This window comes from Nyctereutes procyonoides, unplaced genomic scaffold, assembly GCF_905146905.1.
Source record: "Nyctereutes procyonoides isolate TBG_1078 unplaced genomic scaffold, NYPRO_anot_genome, whole genome shotgun sequence".
NCBI lineage: Eukaryota > Metazoa > Chordata > Mammalia > Carnivora > Canidae > Nyctereutes > Nyctereutes procyonoides.
This window is the reverse complement of record NW_026575146.1, coordinates 56,273,036-56,293,882: the sequence shown is the minus strand read 5'-3', so window position 1 is coordinate 56,293,882 and position 20,847 is coordinate 56,273,036. Positions and strand designations below refer to the sequence as shown.

At 49.1% G+C, this 20,847-nt stretch overlaps 1 protein-coding gene across 1 annotated transcript; it reads right to left on the bottom strand.

Annotated features, from left to right (window-relative positions):
- Positions 1-4,626: 4,626 nt before the first annotated feature.
- Positions 4,627-18,567, bottom strand: DMRT3 (doublesex and mab-3 related transcription factor 3). The gene is made up of 2 exons (XM_055311879.1): positions 18,096-18,567; positions 4,627-5,597 (listed from the first exon to the last, which is right to left on the bottom strand). The coding sequence occupies exons 1-2, from the start codon at positions 18,565-18,567 to the stop codon at positions 4,627-4,629; spliced, it is 1,443 nt and encodes a 480-aa protein (XP_055167854.1).
- Positions 18,568-20,847: the final 2,280 nt, after the last annotated feature.

Here is a 20,847-nt window from a genome sequence, read left to right as displayed (position 1 = left end):
TGGCTAAGCATCCGCCTTCAGCTCAGGTTGTGACCTCAGGGTCCTGGGATCCTGCCCTACACCAGGATCCCTGCTCAGCAGGGAGTCTGCTTCTCCCTCTTCCTCTGCTCCTTCCCCTGGCTTACATGTGCTCTTAGTCTCTCTCTCTTGCTCACTCTCTCAGATAAATAAATAACATCTTTAAAAAATAAATTGTTTAAAAAGGAAGCCCATGTGCAGTATTGGTGAGAATGCAAACTGGTGCAGACTCTCTGGAAAACAGTGTGGAGGCTCCTCAAAAAACTAGGAACGGAACTACACTGTGACCCAGCAATGGCACCTGTGGGTATATATCTAAAGAAAATGAAACTGATATCTCAAAGAGACCTCTCCACCCATGTTCACTGGAGCATTATGCACAATACACGGAAGCCAAGACACGGAAACAACCTAAGTGCCCATCAACAGACCAGGAGATAAAGCAAATGTTACATACTAAGTGAAATAAGCCAGTCACCAAAAGGCAAGTACTGTGTGGTCTCGCTTACACATGGAATCTAAAAAAAGCACAAGTCACAAAAACAGTAGAATCGTGATTGCCAGGGGATGGAGGGTGAGGGGCATGGGGAGAGGTTGCTCCAAGGATACAAACTCATAGTTGTAAGATGAGTAAGTTCTTGATATCCAACGTACAGCATGGTGGCTAGAGTTCACCATACTATATTGTTTGCTTGGAAGTCACTAAGAGAACAGATCTAATTGTTCTCACCATAAAACAAAAACAAAAACAAAAATAATCCTGTGAGGTGATGGATAACTAACCTTACTCGTGGAAATCATTTTGCAATATATACACCTATCAAATCGTCACCTCATGCCCCTTAAACTTACACAATGTTATATGTCGATTATGTCTTAGCAAAACTGGCAGGAAGAGGGAGGGAACTCCTGATGTTTTTTAAAACTTAAAGTTCCAGGGGTGCCTGGGTGGCTCAGTGGTTGAGCATCTGCCTTCGGCTCAGGGCATGATCCTGGGGTCCTGGGATGGAGTCCCACATCAGATTCCCACTGGGAGCCTACTTCTCCCTCTGCCTGTGTCTCTGCTTCTCTCTCTCCGTGTCTCTCATGAACGAATAAATAAAATCTTTAAAAACAAAACTTAAAGCTCCAACTCCAGGGCAAAACCTATTTCCAGGTGTCACTAGTAAACTTGGAATCACGGCATAACCTTAAGGGTCAGCAGCACTGGGAAGTCTCAGGAGCTCTAAGTGGCACTCCCCCCTGAGAGAAAGGGCAGCGCATCTAGGCCTCTATCTGGTGCTTTGGCAATCAGAAGTTTCCAAAAGCGGGCACTTCTGATCTCAAGTGTGTACTTGATTCAAACATCAACATTGCCACTAAGGTTCCTTGAGCTGTACATCTAGGGCAGGTGCTCACATGTGGAAGATTATTCTTGCCACAGAAAAGGACATGGAAAAAAAGAAAGAAAAGAAAAGAAAAGAAAAGAAAAGAAAAGAAAAGAAAAGAAAAGAAAAGAAAAGAAAAGGACATGGGAGGGGATCCCTGGGTGGCTCGGCGGTTTAGCGCCTGCCTTAGGCCCAGGGTGTGATCCTGGAATCCCAGGATCGAGTCCCACATTGGGCTCCTGCATGGAGCCTGCTTCTCCCTCTGCCTGTGTCTCTGTACCTGTGTGTGTGTGAGTGTGTGTGTGTCTCATGAATAAACAAATAAAATGTTAAAAAAAAAAAAAAAGAAAAGGACATGGAAATGGAGGGCGTAGGGATTTCAACCTGTCTCAGCTCCTTTACTCAGCATGGATATAAGAAAATCCAAGGATGTGATGTCCTCAACTCTTAGTGAGTTGAAGAATCACCTGGGGAGGATGATAAACATGCAGGTGCCGAGGCTCTCCGAGATTCTGAACTCAACAAGCAGGGCCCATGAATCTCACCTAGAAATGGAAGTGCTGGGGGGCATGGATCACGCTTGGAGACCAGATGCTATAGACCTTGGCTGACCTGCCCACACTCACATTGTGGGTGAACACAGCATTTAAGACTAGCAGTCGGCAGGTCCTCACTAGAAGGAGAGATGCCCTGGTTTAACGTGGATTAACTTTCCTCAGGGCTGGCTTGACCAGGCTGCAAGTGTCCTGCCGAGCACCCGTGATTTTGTCTGTGTGACAGATGGGAACTTAGCTAGGAGTTGGTTGATTTTTTTCCTCTTTTATGTGAAATAGTAACTGAGGGCCTGTGGCCTACATGGCAGAGGAGGATGGTCTCCGAGTGTTGAGCTAGAATTGAAGGACGGCAGAGGAAACAAAACTGACCTCTGGGAGCAGGGCAAAGGATCTTAACCGATTTCTCCCATCTGACTCCTGACCACACCTACCCCACCACACTAAGCATTTCTGGCTTCAGGAGATTATACTGAGGATCAAACATACCTGCACTAGCCTGTGAATTCACTGCCTTACGTATGCACAGTTCCTGTTGCTGCTGGCCATTGTCAAAAGGAGTCAAGGACTCTGGTGATCTGTGCGGGTGAAATCATGCTGTGAAGACACTGTATTTCTTAAGGCGAGTGTTGCTCAATCCTGGTCATTGAACCTGAAGCTGAAGACAGATTTCGCACCACCATTGGCTCATGGGGAACCTGTTACCACCGTTGCTTGTTACATAAATGCAGATAAGCTTTTGAGATGAACATACACTGGGAAATATACTTGTGCCTAGGGAGGCCCAGACATTAGCTCATCGCCACAACAGAAAATGTCCCAGACATGGGTCTTTAGAATCAGGGGTCGTATTCGTTTCTTCGTCACTTCCTTGCTTTCTTCCTTTACAGATAGGCTAATGCTTAAATACAATCCGAACAATAAATAGTATTAACTTTAAAGCATCCTGGTATGTACCTATGTCCATGAAATACACATTAGCCCAACTAATATAAAGACCTTTTTCTTATCAAACATTCTCATTTCCCACAGTGCCCTAGAGAAATAAAGAGATTTTAATTTTAAATGTCTTTTTTTTCCCCCTCCTGGGACCCATTCAAGGGTGATTGGCAGCTGATAGGAGTGCCCGTCCCCCAGTGGAGGGAATATCTCAGGCCAACAGGATTTGTCCTTCTTCCTTCCAGGCTTATTCCAGCATCGGGAGCTCTTTCTGCATCCTCGCCATGCAGAGGCTTTTATTATGTGCTTATTTACTTCCCTTCCGCCTTCCTAAGTTTATTGTCAGACTTAAGCAGTCGTCTTTGCTTTCATGCACTTGGAAGAATGGACACAGTAAGAGAAGTGGTTGGCAGGGGCACCACTGAACAGCATTGTTTGAAAACTCTCTTTTTAAAATATCTGAGCAAGAATGCAAAAGCTACTGAGCTTAATTAATAGCAGTAATAGCTCTCATTTATCAAGGGCTTTCTCTCTGTCAGGTACGGTGCTAAGTACTTACACTGTAAACTGTTGCATTGTTACTTTATTCTTTAATGGGACTCTCCATTATCATCCCTGCTTGTCTTGGACCCGTGGACAGGTGCCTTGGACAACAGCAGACACAAAGCGTTCTCTGACATAGAATAGGCACTAAGTATCTGCCGAAGAATTAGATGAATGAGCAGAGGGACTGAATTGAACTCTGTTCTTAGCCAGTAAGTTCTCCATCTCCCTAAATGCAGCCCCCAAACTTTGCCATCCCTATCTCTCACGGAATGTCCCATTTAACTGATACCTTGATTCCTGATCCATGCGCTGGTGAGTAGCTTTGACATCGAGTTTCTCTCTTTAGAGATCCTCTTTCCACAAGCAGAAATGACATAAACGAAGATCGTCTCCTTAGTTTATTTTTTTTTCTAGAGTCCTCAGCATGCTACATTAACCTGACAAAGCTTAATCTTGTGTTCATTTCACAATACATTTCATGCAGTTCACAGCTGTGATCGGCTTTACATTGACATTATGCATGTTTCAATTCAGCCATGTGAAAAGAATAATTCTTAATGGGAGTTTGTCTCCGAAAACTGTCCAAGCTTAAATAAGCATGTGAGCGGTTCACTCTATTCTTAAGTGCAGTCTCTCTCTAAAACGCAGGAAGGATTTTTAGCATAAGAATATAAGGTCCCTGTGTATAGTCCATTTGCGACCGAACCAACTTGCTTTATTTAGGTCTTACAAATCCTGAGGCATCCTCTTTTACAAAAACCGCATTCAAGTATACTATTTTCTCGGACATTCCGGGTTGAGTTTGAGGCAGGAGCAAAAGCTGACCTTCAGCTTTATAGATCTCCCCCCCCCCACCCGCCAGCCACCTCCCACATCAATCTTCGGTGGCCCCGGGCTTTCCCAAGACTAGTCGTAGCATCAGACCCTCTTTTAACAATACACATTCAGCACTAAAGCCACAGAGCAGAGCTATTTGGCATTTCCCAATGAAGTGCAAGAAATTAAATAAGTTACGTTTTTATTGCTAAGGTATAGCATCGAGCACAGTCACTTTGTCAAACAGAAGGAGAGAGGGTATGCACAGGAGGTGGCCTCCCCCCCCCCCCGCACAGGGGGAGGGCAGGGGGGGAGGGGGAGGAGGGGGGTTTCAAATGCACAGAAAAAAAAAAAGTCACCTGGTCACCCCCCCCCCCAGCAGGTGCGCTTTAGGAGGAAGTGTTGAGTATTCTAGAGTCCGAGGAGTCGGACCTCTCGTCGTAGTCCTCCTCGGTGTACAGCGGCTGCTTGGCCACGATGGGACAGCCGTCGTCGGGGAGGGAGATGCGGGGGTCCTCGGGGGCGCGCGCGGGCAGGACCGGGGAGCCCCGGAAGACGCCGGCGGAGTTGGCGGGGAAGGGGCCCACGTACTGGGACCTCAGCTGGTACTGCTGCTGCAAGGTCATGGTGTTCCACAGGGTCACGTCGTTGGGCAGAAAGGGGCTCGACTGGTTCCTGGCCAAGGTATTCCTCAGCATCAGCGGGTAGCGGGGCGGCTGGGGGAAGGGGTGCTGCAGGGGCACGGCCAGCGGGCTGGGCACCACGTTGGCCGAGTCGGCCGAGAACCGCAGCGTGTCCGGGACCCTGAAGGCCGAGCCCACGGACCACTTGGGGGACGAGAGCGGGTAGGAGCTCAGGCCGTGTTCGAAGAGGTGCCCGTTGGGGGGCAGCACCAGCGCCTCGGGCTCGGCCGCGGTCCGCTCGGAGCCCGCCGCCGCCGACGAGCGGCTGGACAGCAGCACCTCCACGGCGCCCACCAGGTCCCCGCCGCAGCCCTTGAGGATGAGCTCCAGCACCGCCGGCTTCTGGCCCGGGAAGATCTTCTTCAGCACCTCCAGGGGCGGCCGGTTGGCCTTCAGGCTGAAGGGCAGAGACACGGTCCCCGAGGGGCCCTCGATCAGCAGGTGGCTCTGCTCCGCGGCGTACCTGGGGCTGCCGGGCCGGCTCCCGGGGGGGCCCCCGCTCTTCGCCAGCGCGTAGCCGCCTTCGTCCACCGACACCACCTCGGGGCTCTCCGGCCCGAAGCAGCCCTTACTTTTGGCCACGTCCGGGGAGCTCCTCTGGTCCGCCTCCTTGTCGCTGAAGCTCTCCGCGTTGTCGGCCGAGCCGCCGCCGTCCCCCAGCCGGTCCTCGGCCGGATCTGGAAAGCGGACAACAGCTGGGTTAATCCTTCCCCGGTGCGAGCGAGTGTGCGCGGAAAGAGGGGCAGATGTGCTGGGGCCTGAGCCCCCCACCCCACCCCCACCCCCACCCCCAGGCCATTTGGAAGGAGGAATGCTAGCTGGGTGGGTGCCAACACGCTGGAAGCCTGCCTTTCTTCTCTTTTTTCTTTTTAAGGAAGGGCTACACCCAAGGTGAGGCTTGAATTCATGACCCTGAGATCAAGAGTCACAGGCTCTAGGGCTCAGCCAGCCAGGCGCCCTGTCCCCCACCTCCCTTCGGGAAGCTTTTTAAGAAAAAAAAAAAATCCTAACCACCTCACTGGAGAATGGGGACGGAAAAAAAAAAAAAAAGACTAAATAAAGATCTAGAAATTGGAGCAATTTCTCAGGCAGAGCAGCTTGCCTCAAACACAGAACAGTGATGGGATACCTATAACCCTAAAGGATGTGGCTGTCAGGGCAGTAATGATCTAAATGAAGATGCTCTGTAGGTCTAGGGATTGACGCAGCCCAGGGAAGGCCAGAAAAATGAGCTCGGGTTTGTCTCCCCGCTCCTTTTCTGCACACGAGGTGCCTGGTGTCAACTGGGGACATCATCCCACGTAGGGACACCCTATATGGGTCGTGCACCCCAAATATATATATGTACATATACACATATCCATGGAAGGGAATTTTTATATCTTAAATCCATTTCCCAGAGGCAGATTTTGTGTTAAACATGCCTCGTGAACTAGTCCTATGTTTCATCAGGTTACCATGTACCATAGCTAATCAATAGAATTTCCAGAAAGAAGCCTCTATCCATTGAAATCTTTCTTGCACGGCCACTCGAGGGACTGACAGATTTGGTCTCCTGGAGCTTGCAGTAGAGGGCAAGCAAAACCAGCTGTGAATTCTCGATGGTGGGGCAGGTCGCAGGACAGGAAGGAAACGGCTGGAGAGATTTGTCAAACTGCGTCGGGGGCATGATCCTTCAATGAAACAAGGCGCCCATAACTCCGGGACCGTGGGGGTGCAAGAGGTAAAAACGTTTCACAAACTGTTTTATTAGTAAGGTTCATGGGGAGGATTTAAGGATACCTTCTTGAATTATACCAAAAGGAAGGGAAAGCTTCCCAAATAAAGCAGAGATTTGCTGTGAACTAAACCAGCTGCAAATGTCACATTTTGACCTAACACATTACCCCCCCAAAGGGCTAGTATTACAGCGCGAAGCGGGCAGAAAGGAGTAGGTAAGACTGGTTTGCTTGCAGTAGGAAATGCCAACAGACTTTTATAATAAAAAGAACATATTCTTTATTAGCATGCTCTGTGCAAGGAGATTTTTATCCTTTTGAAAACACTGGCTGTCTCTACTCAAAGCCAGTGTAACTGATCTAAAGATGAAAATTATTAATGACCCAGTTGTCAGGTTGTAAACAATCGCTTTGCCTGTGTTTTCTGCGGCCCTTTCTGAATAGCTTCATTGTCACCTTCTCTGTGGGCACACCTGATTGTATTTAGAAAGCCAAGCCGGTGAAATTTCATCATAGCAGCTGCAAAAATCTATCTCCTCCAATTTGTTTTTGTTTATTTTAAAAGCCTTAAGACAAAGGCCTGTTTATGAACATTCTTCTAACGTGAGATTTATCTTCAATATAATGGGGAAATAAAACGTTGGTTCTCCACAAAGCAATAAATAAATACCTGCCAAGCAAAGACAAATACGTCTCAAAATATGTTTAAACTGTATCAGTGCAACTTTGAGCCATAAATCTGATACAAATTCACACTTATCCCAAGTTTGCAGATTAATAAGCCACTGCTTTTTCCAATACACAATGTAAGGTTTCTATGCGGGGACCATCTGCAGCCTGCATGTATCAAGCCAACTTTGCTTTCTAGAACAGCTCTGGGACGTGCACAAGACCTGTTTTGGTAAGAGAAACTTGACATCTCCCCTCCTGCAACCCCCTAGGACAGGGGACCCAGATGCCCTGTCCTCTGAGTGAATGTGTATTTGTTCTTAAACCAAAAAAGGAAAAACAACACAGAAAAAGCTTCTACAGATTCCCATTCTAAGCAACTAGACCTACCTACATTCTGACTCATGACCCCATGCATACCTCTTGGCAGTTACTCTGTCACGAAACACTTGAAAATGAGTGGACACAGTGACAGTATGTTAGCTCAGCACTGACATGAACACATAATTGGACTTGGGCCCCTGCTCAGTGGGCCTTGGGAACACAAGCCAAATACACTCCCCAGGGAAATAGAAAATAAAATTATGCTTTAAATACTGTGTATCTCTAAACAGGGTTTTTGAATTTAACTTTAGCTTTCCTTACCTATTATTTTCAGTATCAAGTATCTGTCTGCCTGTAATATGCAAGATACTGAGAGAAACAGAAAAAAGGAAGTGAAAAATACCAGGAAATGTAAGACTAGCCCCTAATCTGTGGGACTTAGTATCTAGTTGGGCAGATAAGATGCATGGGGATGGAGAAAGGCAAACATAGCCAGAAAGAACTTGCTTTGTATCCAGGATGATACATACTGTACACAAATGTTCACAGTGGCATCATCTGCAACAGACAAAAGGTGGGAGCAACCCAAGTGTCCCCAGTGGATAAATGGATAAATAAAATGTGATACACACATGCAATGAAATATTAGTCTCAAAATGTAATGAAATTCTGACCCCAGGTTATGATAGGGATGAACTCTAAAAATATGCTAAATGAAATAAGTCAGTCACAAGAGGACAAATACTCTGATTCCACTTATGTGAGGTACCTAGAATAGACAAATTCACAGAGATTGAGAGTAGAAGGATCATTAACAGGATCTGGGAGGGAGGAGGAGAGGGACGGAATGGCACTTATCCTGTCACTGGTACAGGGGATTCAGATGATGAAAAAGTTCTGGAAACGGACAGTAGTGGTGGTAGCACAACATTGTGAATATTACTCAATGCCACTACATTGTACCCCTAAAAAAAGTTAAAATAGTAAATTTTATATTATGTATACTTTACCACAATAAAAAAGATAAATATGACACACAGTACACAGCAATATAAGAGATGGTGAGATTTTTTTTTCTTTTTGAAAGCAAGAGAAACTACTGATTCTTCTACGAAATAAGCATATAAGTACAGCTAGGAAGCTCAAAACTTAGCTATTTTTTAATGAGTGAACCTAAAAGAGGCTTCCTATTTTAAAAAATAACTTTTCCCAGGGTGTGTGGCTGGCTCAGTCCAGGTAGTTTGTGACTCTTGATCTCCAGGTAGTGAGTTCAAGCCCCACGTTAAAGGTAGAGTTTACTTAAAAAAAAAAAAAATCTTAAATAAAAAAAAAAAAAGAGGGAATTTTTCCCATGCCGGATGAGCTGCAAACACTGAACACGTGTGGAAAATGTTTTAAGGTCTCTCAACAAACTCACTCTTCCACAGAACACTTCAGTCTCCAGAAGAAAGTGATTCAAAGCACAGAAGTTTAGCCAAAGGGAGCTAGAGAATGATGTCCCAGTTAATTTGACACATCTACCATTATGAAAATGTAGTATTTTTTTTTCCCAAAATGGCAAAAGATATACTATCCTGAAGTACTGGATACTGGATGACAAGACTATAAACCTGAAAATACAGAATTCTACTCTTGTGCCTATGTTCCTGTTCTGCAGAACAAGCCACAACAGAATCTTATATGGGGTGCCAGCTTGCTCACCAGCTGTGAACCCCCAGGATTGCAAGGGCCCCTGCCTTTCTGATTTCTTGTGCCACCCTGCTACGTGGCAAGCCCAGAGCAACACGTGCTCCTGGTAACTTCTCAGGGGGAGTGGTGGTGGTGGTGGGCTGTGCCCATTCATCCACACTGTCTTCTCAGGTTTCAGGGCAGTCGGCCTCTCCAGCTTGGGTGTCCAGGCGATGGCCAGATGGGAAAAACAACAACAACAACAAAAACAAAACAAAACAACCTAACAGGGTGTCAGAGGAATGAAATCTAAAAAGTAGAAAGTCAGGGTATCCCAACCAACTGGGCTCAGTGCTACTGATACCCTGTTCAAAGGGAAGACCTAGACCTTGAAGGAAGCGGGGAGTGGGACACACCCAAGGCTTTTGTGCACCTGAGCCCCCCATAAAAGTCCTCCTACAGGCTGGTGGGTGAGCAAGATCCCTCTCAACGGCCAAGGCTGTTGGGGTTGCAAAGCTGGACAAGGCAAGACTAGCCTCTCACCTTGTTCCAGGAGTCCCTCCTCACCATCATAATTTCTGAAGGGCAGACTGCAGAGCCCCTGCAATTTTGTGGCACTATGGTATCTAGTATTGGATATACAGCTGTACCTACACTGGATGTATTGTAAATTGTTCTATAAATACAGACTTTCACGAGTAATTATAGAGGGTGGGTTTTGAGCTCAGTGATAAAGGGTAACTTAATAATGGGTGTTTCTTTACATCTCTAGGTATTTTTCCCCCTAAATGAACTTTATAAAATGTTCGTGTTGGTTTAAAACACAAAGGCCTTTCTAGATACAGAAATGTGACACTGCCAACCAACAAAATGAAAAGGGAAATAGTCCCCGAACACTTGACCCTCTTTCTCCTTGAACCTAACACCCTAATTCCTAGGACATAGACAGTAAGAATATACTCCAACTGATAACATTTTTACCCCTAGCATCTGGGTGCAGGAAGCCATGCTTACTAGTCAAAAAAGTAGAAAGACACAAATTTCATTTGATATTCCAAGTCACCTATTGGAAGTGATACAATCTGCTGTTTCTAAGGCTTAAACAGGTATTTTTTTAAAAGTCTTACTACTCACTCTTCAAATTCATATTTTTCATGATATAGACATGCTCCTAGCCACCCCTGAGCTAAACCCTTCACTGGGGTCAAAATATGTAAAAGAAGTAGATATTCAATTAAGAAGGAAATTTTTTTATATCAATATGCTACCAACTTCAAAAAAATACATAAGCCTTAAGATAGCTACAAGACTTTTTTTTTTAATCCCCTTTTGCTACAGACTTTAGGGAAAAGAAACTGAACACTCACACAAAAGTGACTTCCAATCTAAAACTACAGTTTGTGAAAAAAAATAAAAATAAAACTACAGTTTGTGGAGGTGCCTGGGTGGCTCAGTGGTTGAGCATCTGCCTTCAGCTCAAGTCATGATCAGGTCCTGGGATGAGTCTCACATGGGACTCCCCACAGGGAGCCTGCTTCTCCCTCTGCCTATGTCTCTGCCTCTCTCTTTGCGTCTCTCATGAATAAATAAAAAATCTTTAAAAATAAATAAAGCTATGGTTTGCAAAATCTTTCCTCCTTTAGAGGACTTTTTAAATATGAAAATGTAGTTATATGTATATATTTTAAAGACCTAGGTATTCATTTCAAATAGTTTGGTAAGCCAACCACACATGTGAAATAAACACAAAAATGAAGACTCTTTCAGGCTTAAATGTGGTGGGTTTTTTCCATTCTATCCCATTATACCTACAAAAATATTATCTTGAACGAAAACACAAAAACATTGGCATAGAGAGGAACATTTCCTAGAACAAAAGTCACTGGACTTTTTTTTCTTTTGAAATCATGTCATTTTGGGACGTGGATTGTATGGCCTCTTATGCTGACTTGAGCTTTGGGGGACACACCTCTGAGTGTAGCCTGATGAGTGGTTTTCTAAGCACCCAAATCTTAAAGCAATGACAGGGGAAAAGCCCAGGCAGGACCTGGTGCTTCTAGAAGAGACCAGTGGACAGTCAGAACGCTAACAGGAGACACACGTTTTTACATTTCTGTTATCTTTATCTCACACTAGAAGTGCTGAATCATAAAAAAACAAACAACAACAACAACAACAACAACAAAACCAAAACCTGAGTGGCTGAAAATCTAAAGTACAGCAGGAAATGAGTATCAGTGGAAAATCTTTTTCTTTCTGGGTTGGTGAGGGTTGGGGGAGGACCTGTGAAGAGTACAAATCCTCAGGCTTTGCTTTTTAAAAAATCATTAACATAATAAAATAACATAACATAATCATTAATAATATATGAAGGAATCAGGATGGTTCCTTGGGATCAATATTTGGGGGGAACACTGCTATAGAAAGAGCAGAACTTAAGAAAATAAAACTTGCAATGGTGGACTTCGTACATCCTGCAAAAATTGAGTTTTGACCCCTTCAGTGACTCAGGAACACTTTTCAAGAAGCAGGAGAAAAATCATCTATAAATCCACACGTTCATTTGGAACTGACAGAAATGCAGCTCTCTATTCATCTGTTTAACAGAAACCCTTAAGTCTCTCACCATGCCCCCAGCACTTATTAGGTAAGATTACACAGAGCTGATCAAAACATTGCCTCTTGGCCACGGAGAGGCTTGCAGTTGAACTAGTCCTCTGCAAAAATTTTCCACGTTACCCGTGCGGTTGGTCATATTTTACATTAAAACACAGCAAATCACCTCAAGGGCCAGCCGCTGGGCAGGCTAAGGTGTATTCATAGGGTTCACGCTGTTGTAAACATTGGCACGTAGAGACAATGGTTGCAACAAATTCTCATATTGAACTAACAGAAGTAATAAGCGGTGAGAGCAGAACACCAATCCCAGCTCCGTAAAACGTACGCCTGCCTGGTCACTGGAAGCAGAAACAGGGATGAGAGATTCAGTAAAGAACTGACCCGTTCTGAATGTTCAGTTTTCCACAATACTGTTAATTACGGTATTGTAATACTGTTAATTCAGTTGACTGTGCTTGTTTTTTTATAGCTGTTTAATTAGAAAATAAAATGGAAAAATAACCCACCGAGTTTTTTCGTTTTAGTTTCTTTAGAGAAGTCTTCGGTGCAGAGACAAGGGGGTGACTCACTAGCCTGCAGGACGCTGGAGAGTGACATGACCTAATCCCAAGGTGATGGACCTGGGAGGACCAGTTGTTCTACTACTTGGGCCCTGATCTCTGCCACGAGCTCCCATGCGTCCCTCATTTCCAGGCCCACTGTGCCATTAGGGCCACGCGGGACTAGACATGAAAATCCAGAGATCAGAGGAGCCAGAACAGGTTAAAAAGCCAAAGAAAGGAGGAAAACAAGAGGGGAGGCAGAGGGGATGGAGAGGGAGAAGGGAGAAAGGGAGGCAGGCAAATAGATTAGGAGCTCCATCCTCTTCTGTCAGGAAGAAGTGCAACATTTCCAGAACGGGGCTCCAAGTCCTCCAGGGACGTTGATTTATGAAGATTTACTCACTTTCTCTCTGTAAAGCTGTTAGCAGAAAGTGCTGACTGGCCACAGCAAAGAATTTCTCATCAATGCTCTTTGATTGTATTTTGCAAACAAAATGCCTGTTGCTTGGTAACATTTCACTTGAGCCTGACCTTCCCCGAAAGTTATTGCTATCAGATTCGATTTACACTGTCCTCCTGTGATTACAGTAATCTTTTAAACCCGGGAGTTCATCCATCAGGGAAAAGAAAAGTTGGTTGTGTAAGTCGAGAGAGCACGGCTATCGGCCAGATTTATAACCCAGAGGAGTGTGTTGGGGAGGTGGGGGGCTCGTTCTCAGATGGCAGTGGGCCTGTGGTGGCCAGACATGAGCGGATAACACCCTTTTTTTCCTGCCAGCCCTGTCCTCGGCACCACAAGAGGATCACCAGAGGCTCCCCAGAAAGAAAAAGCTGGTGGATGCCCCGGAACGACCCCCACACTGAGGGGCGACTGGCGCTGGGTGGGTACTGCCTGGGCCCAGGGTGGCCAGATAGGACGCCAGGACACCCATTTACATTCGAACTTCAGATGAATAACGAAAAGCTTTTTAGTTGCAGTATGCACCCTGGATTATATTTTTTAAAGATTTAATTTATTTATTCATGAGAGACACAGAGAGGCAGAGACATGGAGAAGCAGGCTCCCTGCAGGGACCTCGATAAGGGACTGGTCCCAGGACCTGATCATAACCTGAGCCCAAGGCAGATGCTCAACCACTGAGCCACCCAGGTGCTCAAACCATGCAATATTTGACATCCTTTTGTGGGGTTTTTTTTGGCTATTTGCACATTTTTGTGCTAAATCTGGCAACACACCTAAGCTGAAGCTCCAGAGGCAAGGAGGCAGGAGGGAGGGAGCAGGAAGGGCATGGGGGAGCTGCGGGCTCCTGGGCCCTGTAGTGCAACCCCCAGAGTGAGCCAGGAGGGAGCCTGCAGCACCCGAGGCCGCCCCAGAAAGCTGGGGCCTATGAGCTGGCCGTGTGCGCCTATCCTAGGGCCCCACTGCCCCCCCATGATGGCCCGCCCCTGTCCCCCTGGAGACCCTGCCCAAGCCCTCTGCCTGCACCACCTGAGCTGCGCCCTGGGTCCCACCCCCTCCGCCAGGCCTGCAGACAGAGTTTGGAAGAGACCATGACTTAAGGACCTCAGAACGGTTTGCTCCTCTGCATTTGGTTGGTTTTGTGTTTCCAAGCACAACTGAAAGTCAGGTTCCTTGCCCCAAATCAAGGTGTCTTAAATAACCAGATCCCATCTTTAAAATTTGTAACCCCATTTCATGAATGACTTTGAAGTCTTTCCCGCTTTTTCATTTGCTTCTGTCCTATCATCACCAGGATTTCCCATTAAGGCCTGGACTGGTGATCCCGTAACAATCATGGTACTAGCAGGTGCATGTCTCTTTAAATAATAATAATAATAATTAATAATAATAAAAGTAAAAGTAAATTACTTAGGAAGCAGATGGGACAGGACCCAATCAAGCTGTAGCAAAAAAGCACAGAGCCGGCATTAGGTTGCTAAGACGGGCGGAGCAGGAGGTAAAACTAAATAAAGAGTTTTCCATAATCACCTTACTTCTCCCCTGCCCTATAGGTCTCTTGTTTGCTCCTTTCCAGGAGACCCACTCATGAAGGGAGCTCCTGCTTTCCTATCTGATCCTCTTCTGTTCCTAACCAAGTACGCTGTTTTTTTTTTAAATTTCTTTTTCCTTTAAGAACATTTGAAGGAGCTTGTGTACCTATTCATTTTGTAGACAAATGTAGGAAGTATCTATAGCCACAGGTCTTTCCTTGCACAGCTCTAGGGGACCCAGGACACTCTCCTGGAGTGAAAAGCTGGCCGTGGGGGAAGGGATGAGAACACAGGAATGTAACTTTAGCTTCTCACCTTGGTCCTGACCCTTAACTTTCCTCAGCTCTTGAGCTTACGTCCTGAAAGTCTGGCTTGGCTGGTTGAAGCTGCTGACTCAGATACAGTAAGATCTGAAAGAAGCTGACACTTCCCAGGCTATTTTCATGGGGGGAGGCAGGAGGGTGAAGAGGATGAAGAGGGAATTTAGGAGAATAAGCGAGTCAATGCTACAAAGAAGCTAAAATTAGAATCTCAGGCTCAATCAAAATTTATTACTATGAGGCCGTTCATAGATGAACATCGAGACGAACAGCAAGAGAAATGTACACCCAGAAGGAAAAAAGAACGTTCCAATACAGAACTAGAAGTAATAACATTAGACTATGAAAAATTCTCCTTCAAGCCACCGCCACCTTGAAAAGGATGCTCAGCGAGCTTACTACACTCTTGGGTTAAAATCACCCTCATTCCTTTAAAGAATCTGAAGCAGATTTTTAGAGATTTCTTTCAGCAACAGAACTGAATTTTGGTGTTAACGTGTCACTCCCCTAACAGGGTGTTTTTCTTCCAGCAGTGTCCAAGAAACATACCCTTCTCTGGGGCAAGTGGTTTTTCTCAAGGATTTCTGGAGAGGTAAAAGGACTCCTGAGTTTCTGCACCTGTGTTTGTATCCAACAACAAAAAGGCATATGTCTATGCCTTTGTACAAAAGAGGCCCTTTGCAAAAAGAACCAATGGCATTTTTGACATAGATCTCACAGACAAATCTCTAGAATGTGCCAGCAGGTATTTAGATTCCTAATGGTCTGTGAGCTTACGGTACATGTGGACCTACTATTCAAATAGAGCTTTACTTCTCTAAACATAGTGATCTATTTGTCCAGGATGGCATGTTACATACGTTCCCAAAACAACTGCAAAAAGACATGATACAGACAGTAACTGGGATTCACATCTAGACAGTTTTCCCTAACTTAAACTCAAAAGAAGCTTTCTCCATATAAAGCATTGCATAGAACCGATCCCCTTGTAAGCTTGCCTTCCTAATGGGAAATAATTATCTCTTCTTTTTCTCTCTCCTCCCACCTTTGGATTGGTGATTGGCTTTTTTTTCCCCTTAAAGAATGGAATTATGGGGTCGAATCAATGGAAAGAAGAGAACAAAAGTTATATAAATGAATATGCATAGTATGCAGCCTGAAGAATTGGAAACTAGGCTTTTTGGTCTCTGAGGGCTCAGTGCTCCAAAGCCACCACTCTGACCCCTCCTCGTGGTAAATCCTAGTCTCCTTTCTTTTCAATCCCTTGTTTTTCAATTTGGAAGGCTCAGGCGATCCCTGAATAATTGGTTTGGAGTCAGAGAGCACGCACCAGGTCTGGTTTGTCCAGTTGAAATCTGCCTCCCTCTTTTATTCCCCCAAGGCGTGCTACCGCAGCTGCTACCCCGCCTTCCTTCCGGCTCCCACTACCCCTCCTCCCCTGGTTGTTTGGGTTTTGCGACTCTTTAGAAACCTTGAACTTTGGCTATCCCAAAGACTGGTTTGAAGACTGAAGAGCACAGAATGTGAAAGAATGCCCTCTTGGACAAAGACTCCAGAACCCAATGCCCTTGGGGCGCTGCTGGGCAGATGGCCACTGCAAAATGCTACTACCCTTGGCCTATGCAGACTCCTGCTCTGATGTTAGGGAAACGAAGACAGAGAAACTGGAAATGCAAAGGTTAAGGAAAGCCAGTGGCAGGGATCAACTTCTAGAACTGAGACACAACTCTCCTAGTTACTCATCTTAACTTAAAGGAGAAAGCAGAAAGAATTTTCTTGAATCTTCTTTCTCCCCGCCTCCCATTTCTCTATGGCAAATCTACACATACAAAGAGATGAGAGGGACAAAAGATTGACGGGGCATGTGGTGTGTGTGTGTGTGTGTGTGTGTGTGGTGTGTGTGTGGGGGGGGAGGCAGGTGCTCATTACTCACAGATATGCTTATACCCTACTTTGGATTAAAGAGCCACTAAATCCATGTTCAGCAGGCTGTCCTCTGCCATAAAACGCCCAGGCCTACTCTTCATGAAGATGTTCTCAGAGCTTCAGACCTGCAGAGCATAACTGAGCAATAGGACAGCCGACCTGTGCCATCCAGGCTTCCTGTCCACTCACTCGTGAGTCTGCATTTCCCCAGCTCCATACAGCAGTCCAGTGCTCCCCGAAAGCATCTTTCCAAAAGCCAAGGTTAATGTCTTCTGGGGGTGGTGGTGGAGAGGAGTGATGTAGGCAGAAGCTCTATCACAGTTCTACCTACAGGAGGGCTCTGGGCCTTCCAGGGTCTTCCTTTCCCAAAATTTTAGCAACGCTCCTCTCCCCCTTCCTGGGCAGATGGGGCTTTTTTGCTTTGTACATCTGCCCCAGCCCAAGAGAAACACCAAACACACGTCTACTGAATTCCAGCAGCCAAAAATCAAAGGAGCACTTGGGCTGGGTAGGATGACAAGCTAGAGATTCCCCAGGAGGAAAGAGACTCAACCTGGGTCTGCAGGCCTGGGGAGAAAGCAGATGATGGAAGCAGGGAGGTGGGGTGTGGGAATACACGCACCTCCAAGACTCTGGGCAGACCCACCCTCTCTACACAGCCCAGCAGAGGAGGACGGGAAGGGGCGGTGAGAGCGCCTTTGCTCCAAGTCTGCACTTAGCAGCAACAGGCCCACCACACCTGCCTAGAATCCGAAAGGGCTGGGCAGAGGTGTCCGCCGCCGCCCCCATAGGTCAAGTTTTATCTGTTTTTCTTTAAACGACAGAGACAACCGAGGGCGGCCTGAGGAATGGTGGTAAACCATCTGGGCAGCTCTGCCAGCTCCGGGTGCGCCAGAGGCCGGTCCGCTACCGGTTCAGGAAGCTTTCTGGCCCTTTTCAATGAGGCTGCTACACGGGGCTTCCTTCGGATCGCAAGAAGCTGGAAGCCACAGCGCGTTACTAGAAAGGCTTCTGGGTCACTCGAAGTCCCCGGCCCGCGAAGCACGCCCGGCTCGGACTCGGCCAAGCCTTGGCCCGCGCCATTTACCTGCGCCCACCTGTCCAACCTCCAACGGCAAGGCCCTCGATGCTCGCAGCCAGGAAGCCTGGCCTCGCCGCGGGGTGTGCGCCCGCGAGGGTTTTCACTTGGTCCTGCTTCGACCGATTTATGTACCGGCCGGAGCGACCACGTCCCCCCTTTTTACCTGCGGAGCCCGGCTTCCACCCGTCCGGGGTCCGGACCGCAGGCCGGCCCGCGCCCGGAGAGTGAGGACCGGCTTGGCGGGGTGGGGTGAAGGCCCGAGCACCTGCTCCGGGGCTCCCCGCGCGGCGCCCGCTCCCGCCCGGCGGGCTCTTACCTGGCTTGGCGAGGGGCGCCTGCAACGCCCCGGGCGGCGGCTCCGAGGCCCAGCGCAGCGCGGCGGCGGCGGCGGCCAAGTCCGCGGCGGGCCGGGGCGGCGGCGGCGGCGGCTGCGACGGCTGCGAGGTCTGCGGCGGCGGCGGCGGCGGGGCGGCGGCGGCGGCGTCCCCCGGCGGCGGGGGTCCCGGCAGGGCGCGCAGCGAGTCCGGGATGAGGCTCTCGAGGCTCTCGTTGGCCTGCTGCCGGCGCAGCGCCACCTGCGCGGCCATGACCCGCTGCCGCTCGATGATGAGGATGCACTTCTCGCAGGTGCAGTCCTTGAAGCGGCAGTAGCGCTTGTGGCCCTTGAGCCAGGACAGCACGCCGTGGTTGCGGCAGCGCGCGCACTTGGGCGTGCGCTGCAGGGGCGCCCGCGGCGGCTGCGACACCGGGCCGCCCATGTACAGGTAGGGGGAGCCGTAGCCGTTCATGTCCGGGAGGGACTCCGGGAAGGGCGGGCACGAGGGCGCCGGCCGGCGGGGCAGGGGGCCGGCCCCGGGGCGGCCCGCGGGCGGCGCGGTCCTCGGTCCGCAGCCCCGGCGGCCGCGTGCGCTCCCGGGCGGCGGGGGGCGCGGCTGCGGTCGTCACGGGCCCCGCGGCTGCTCGGCAGTCCCACGCGCGTCGCGCCTCCGCCAGCGGCGGCCTCGGCCGGCACGTCCCCCCCGGCCGCCGGGGCGCTGCGGCGGCTGCGGAGAGCCGGCGAGAGCTCGGGTTGAGGTCTGAGCAGCGCGTCTGCAGCTCCCGCGCGCGCCGGCCGGCCCGGCACCTCCTCCGCCGCCGCCCTCCCCCACCCCCACCCCCACCCCACCCCCACCCCTCCTCCCTCCCACCGCCACCCCCACCCCACCCCCGGGGTCCCGATCTCCTGGCACTCCCCGCTCCCCACCCCGCTCCCCGCCTTCCTCCTTCCCGCTCGCGCCCCCGGGTCCCTGCACTTCACCTTCCTCGCCACCTGCAGCCAGGCCACTCGGGCGGGGGGCGCTCACGGCCCCCTGCTCCGAGCTCCCCACGCTTTGCCGGACTGCGGCGCTCCGGGGACGCGGCGGGGCACTCGGGGCGGGGACGAGGTGGGCCGGCGCGGGCGAGGCGGGGTGCCCGGAGGCCAGTGAGGCTCCGAGCCCGAGGCCGCTTCCATCCTCACCCTGGGCGGCGGAGAGGGCTCCGCGCGACCCGGAGCCGATCGGAGCGCTCGGGGGCACTCGGGACTCGGCCGGAGCCGGGAAGCCTTTTAAAAGGGGGCGAGCCAGGCCCTGCGGCCACTGGCAGGGGGATTTGGGTTAGGCCAGTGGAACTGGTCAGGAAATTTTGGCTTTCCTGAGTCCCTCGGGCAACAATTTTTTTTCTTTTGCTGCTGTAGAATAAAACAAATGTTTATGAAAACCTGCTGGCTCAAGGATGACAATCCATTTTGCAGGCTATTTCAAAGGGGAAAACAGGCCTTCCCCCACCCCCACCCCCAAAACCCTGGCGGTGATTTTGTTGCTCTACCCTCCTCATGTTTTATTTCTGTCCCGGAAGGCCAAAGGCCGGGAAGTGCTCTTATGGAGGATCTGTTCAAGTGCACAGTCTAAACTTTCTGACAGCTGTCGCAGGAGCCACGTTAGCGCCCCACAAGTTATGGGATGCGATGGTCTCCCCTCTGCCCTGCCCCACAGCCATGGTTACCATCAAACCGAGGTCTGGAGTCATCCGATTCAAATCCCCACAGACTCAGTGACTGAGTTATGGATAAGGGATGGGGCCATCTGCCCCCCACTCCGCCCAGCCCCAGCGTCTCTGGGTAGGGGGGCAAGAGCGCCCTTGCACAGGATGACAGCATCACACTTTGTTTAAACTGTTATCTGCTTGTCTCTAATCTATGAGTACTAGTTTGGCCTCATGCAGACCACTGCTAGAAATGCACAGGGAAGATTAAGCAAACACACACACACACACACACACACACACACACACACACACACACCACCGCTGGAAAACAAAGAAACAAACGAAAACAGGAGGATACTGGGTAGCACCACAGTTCAGGGCAAAGCGGGGGAGATGGGAACCTTCGTTAGGGAGGCTCCTGAGACGACTCCAAACTCATCTCCCTGAGGTCTGGGCGAGTCGAAGTCGAGATGAATCCGCAGCAGTGATCAACCCTTTGGCTGCACAGCGCCCCTCATCCCCTCGGGGAGGCCTTTTTCTCTCTGCACTGCCCTGAAAGCAAACAAGCAACAGGAAACGTCCCTCTGTGTTTGCTGTGAATTCAAGGAGAGTGTCGCCAGGCATTCTGGCGGCCAACTCTCCACCCCAAAGGTGATTGGAGAAGGGAGGAGGATTGAAAAGGTTACCCGGTTGTGTGCATTTCCCTCGAAGCCCATAGCTGACCCCCTTTGCAGACTAGTCAAGGAGTTGGGGATTGATGGATGCTGGCTTGGGGGGGGGGGAGTTGCATGCCTTAGTGTTAGCCTTGGGAGGCCTCCCCCTAAGCTGCAAGGGCACCCACCCTTCCAGCACTTCTCGTCCCTTATCCCTTCACCCCCATCTCCCAACCTTATCTAGGAAAACCCTAAAACACTACAGCTGGAAGGAACTTCACAAGCTCTGGGGACTGGATGCTAAGGTCACTGGGACCCCTGGGGGCCAGAGGCTAGGAAATGCGAGTTGTTGGTGAGTCCCTTCAGGTAAAGAGACACAAGGGGCAAGGGGCATCTAGAATGACACTGAAT

Excerpts from the sequence above, each read along its gene's own strand:
- DMRT3 (XM_055311879.1), bottom strand. The coding sequence starts at position 18,567 with ATGAACGGCTACGGCTCCCCCTACCTGTACATGGGCGGCCCGGTGTCG. Across the intron at positions 5,598-18,095 it reads GGCGCCCCTCGCCAAGCCAG|ATCCGGCCGAGGACCGGCTG; the intron begins GTAAGAGCCCGC and ends TCCGCTTTCCAG.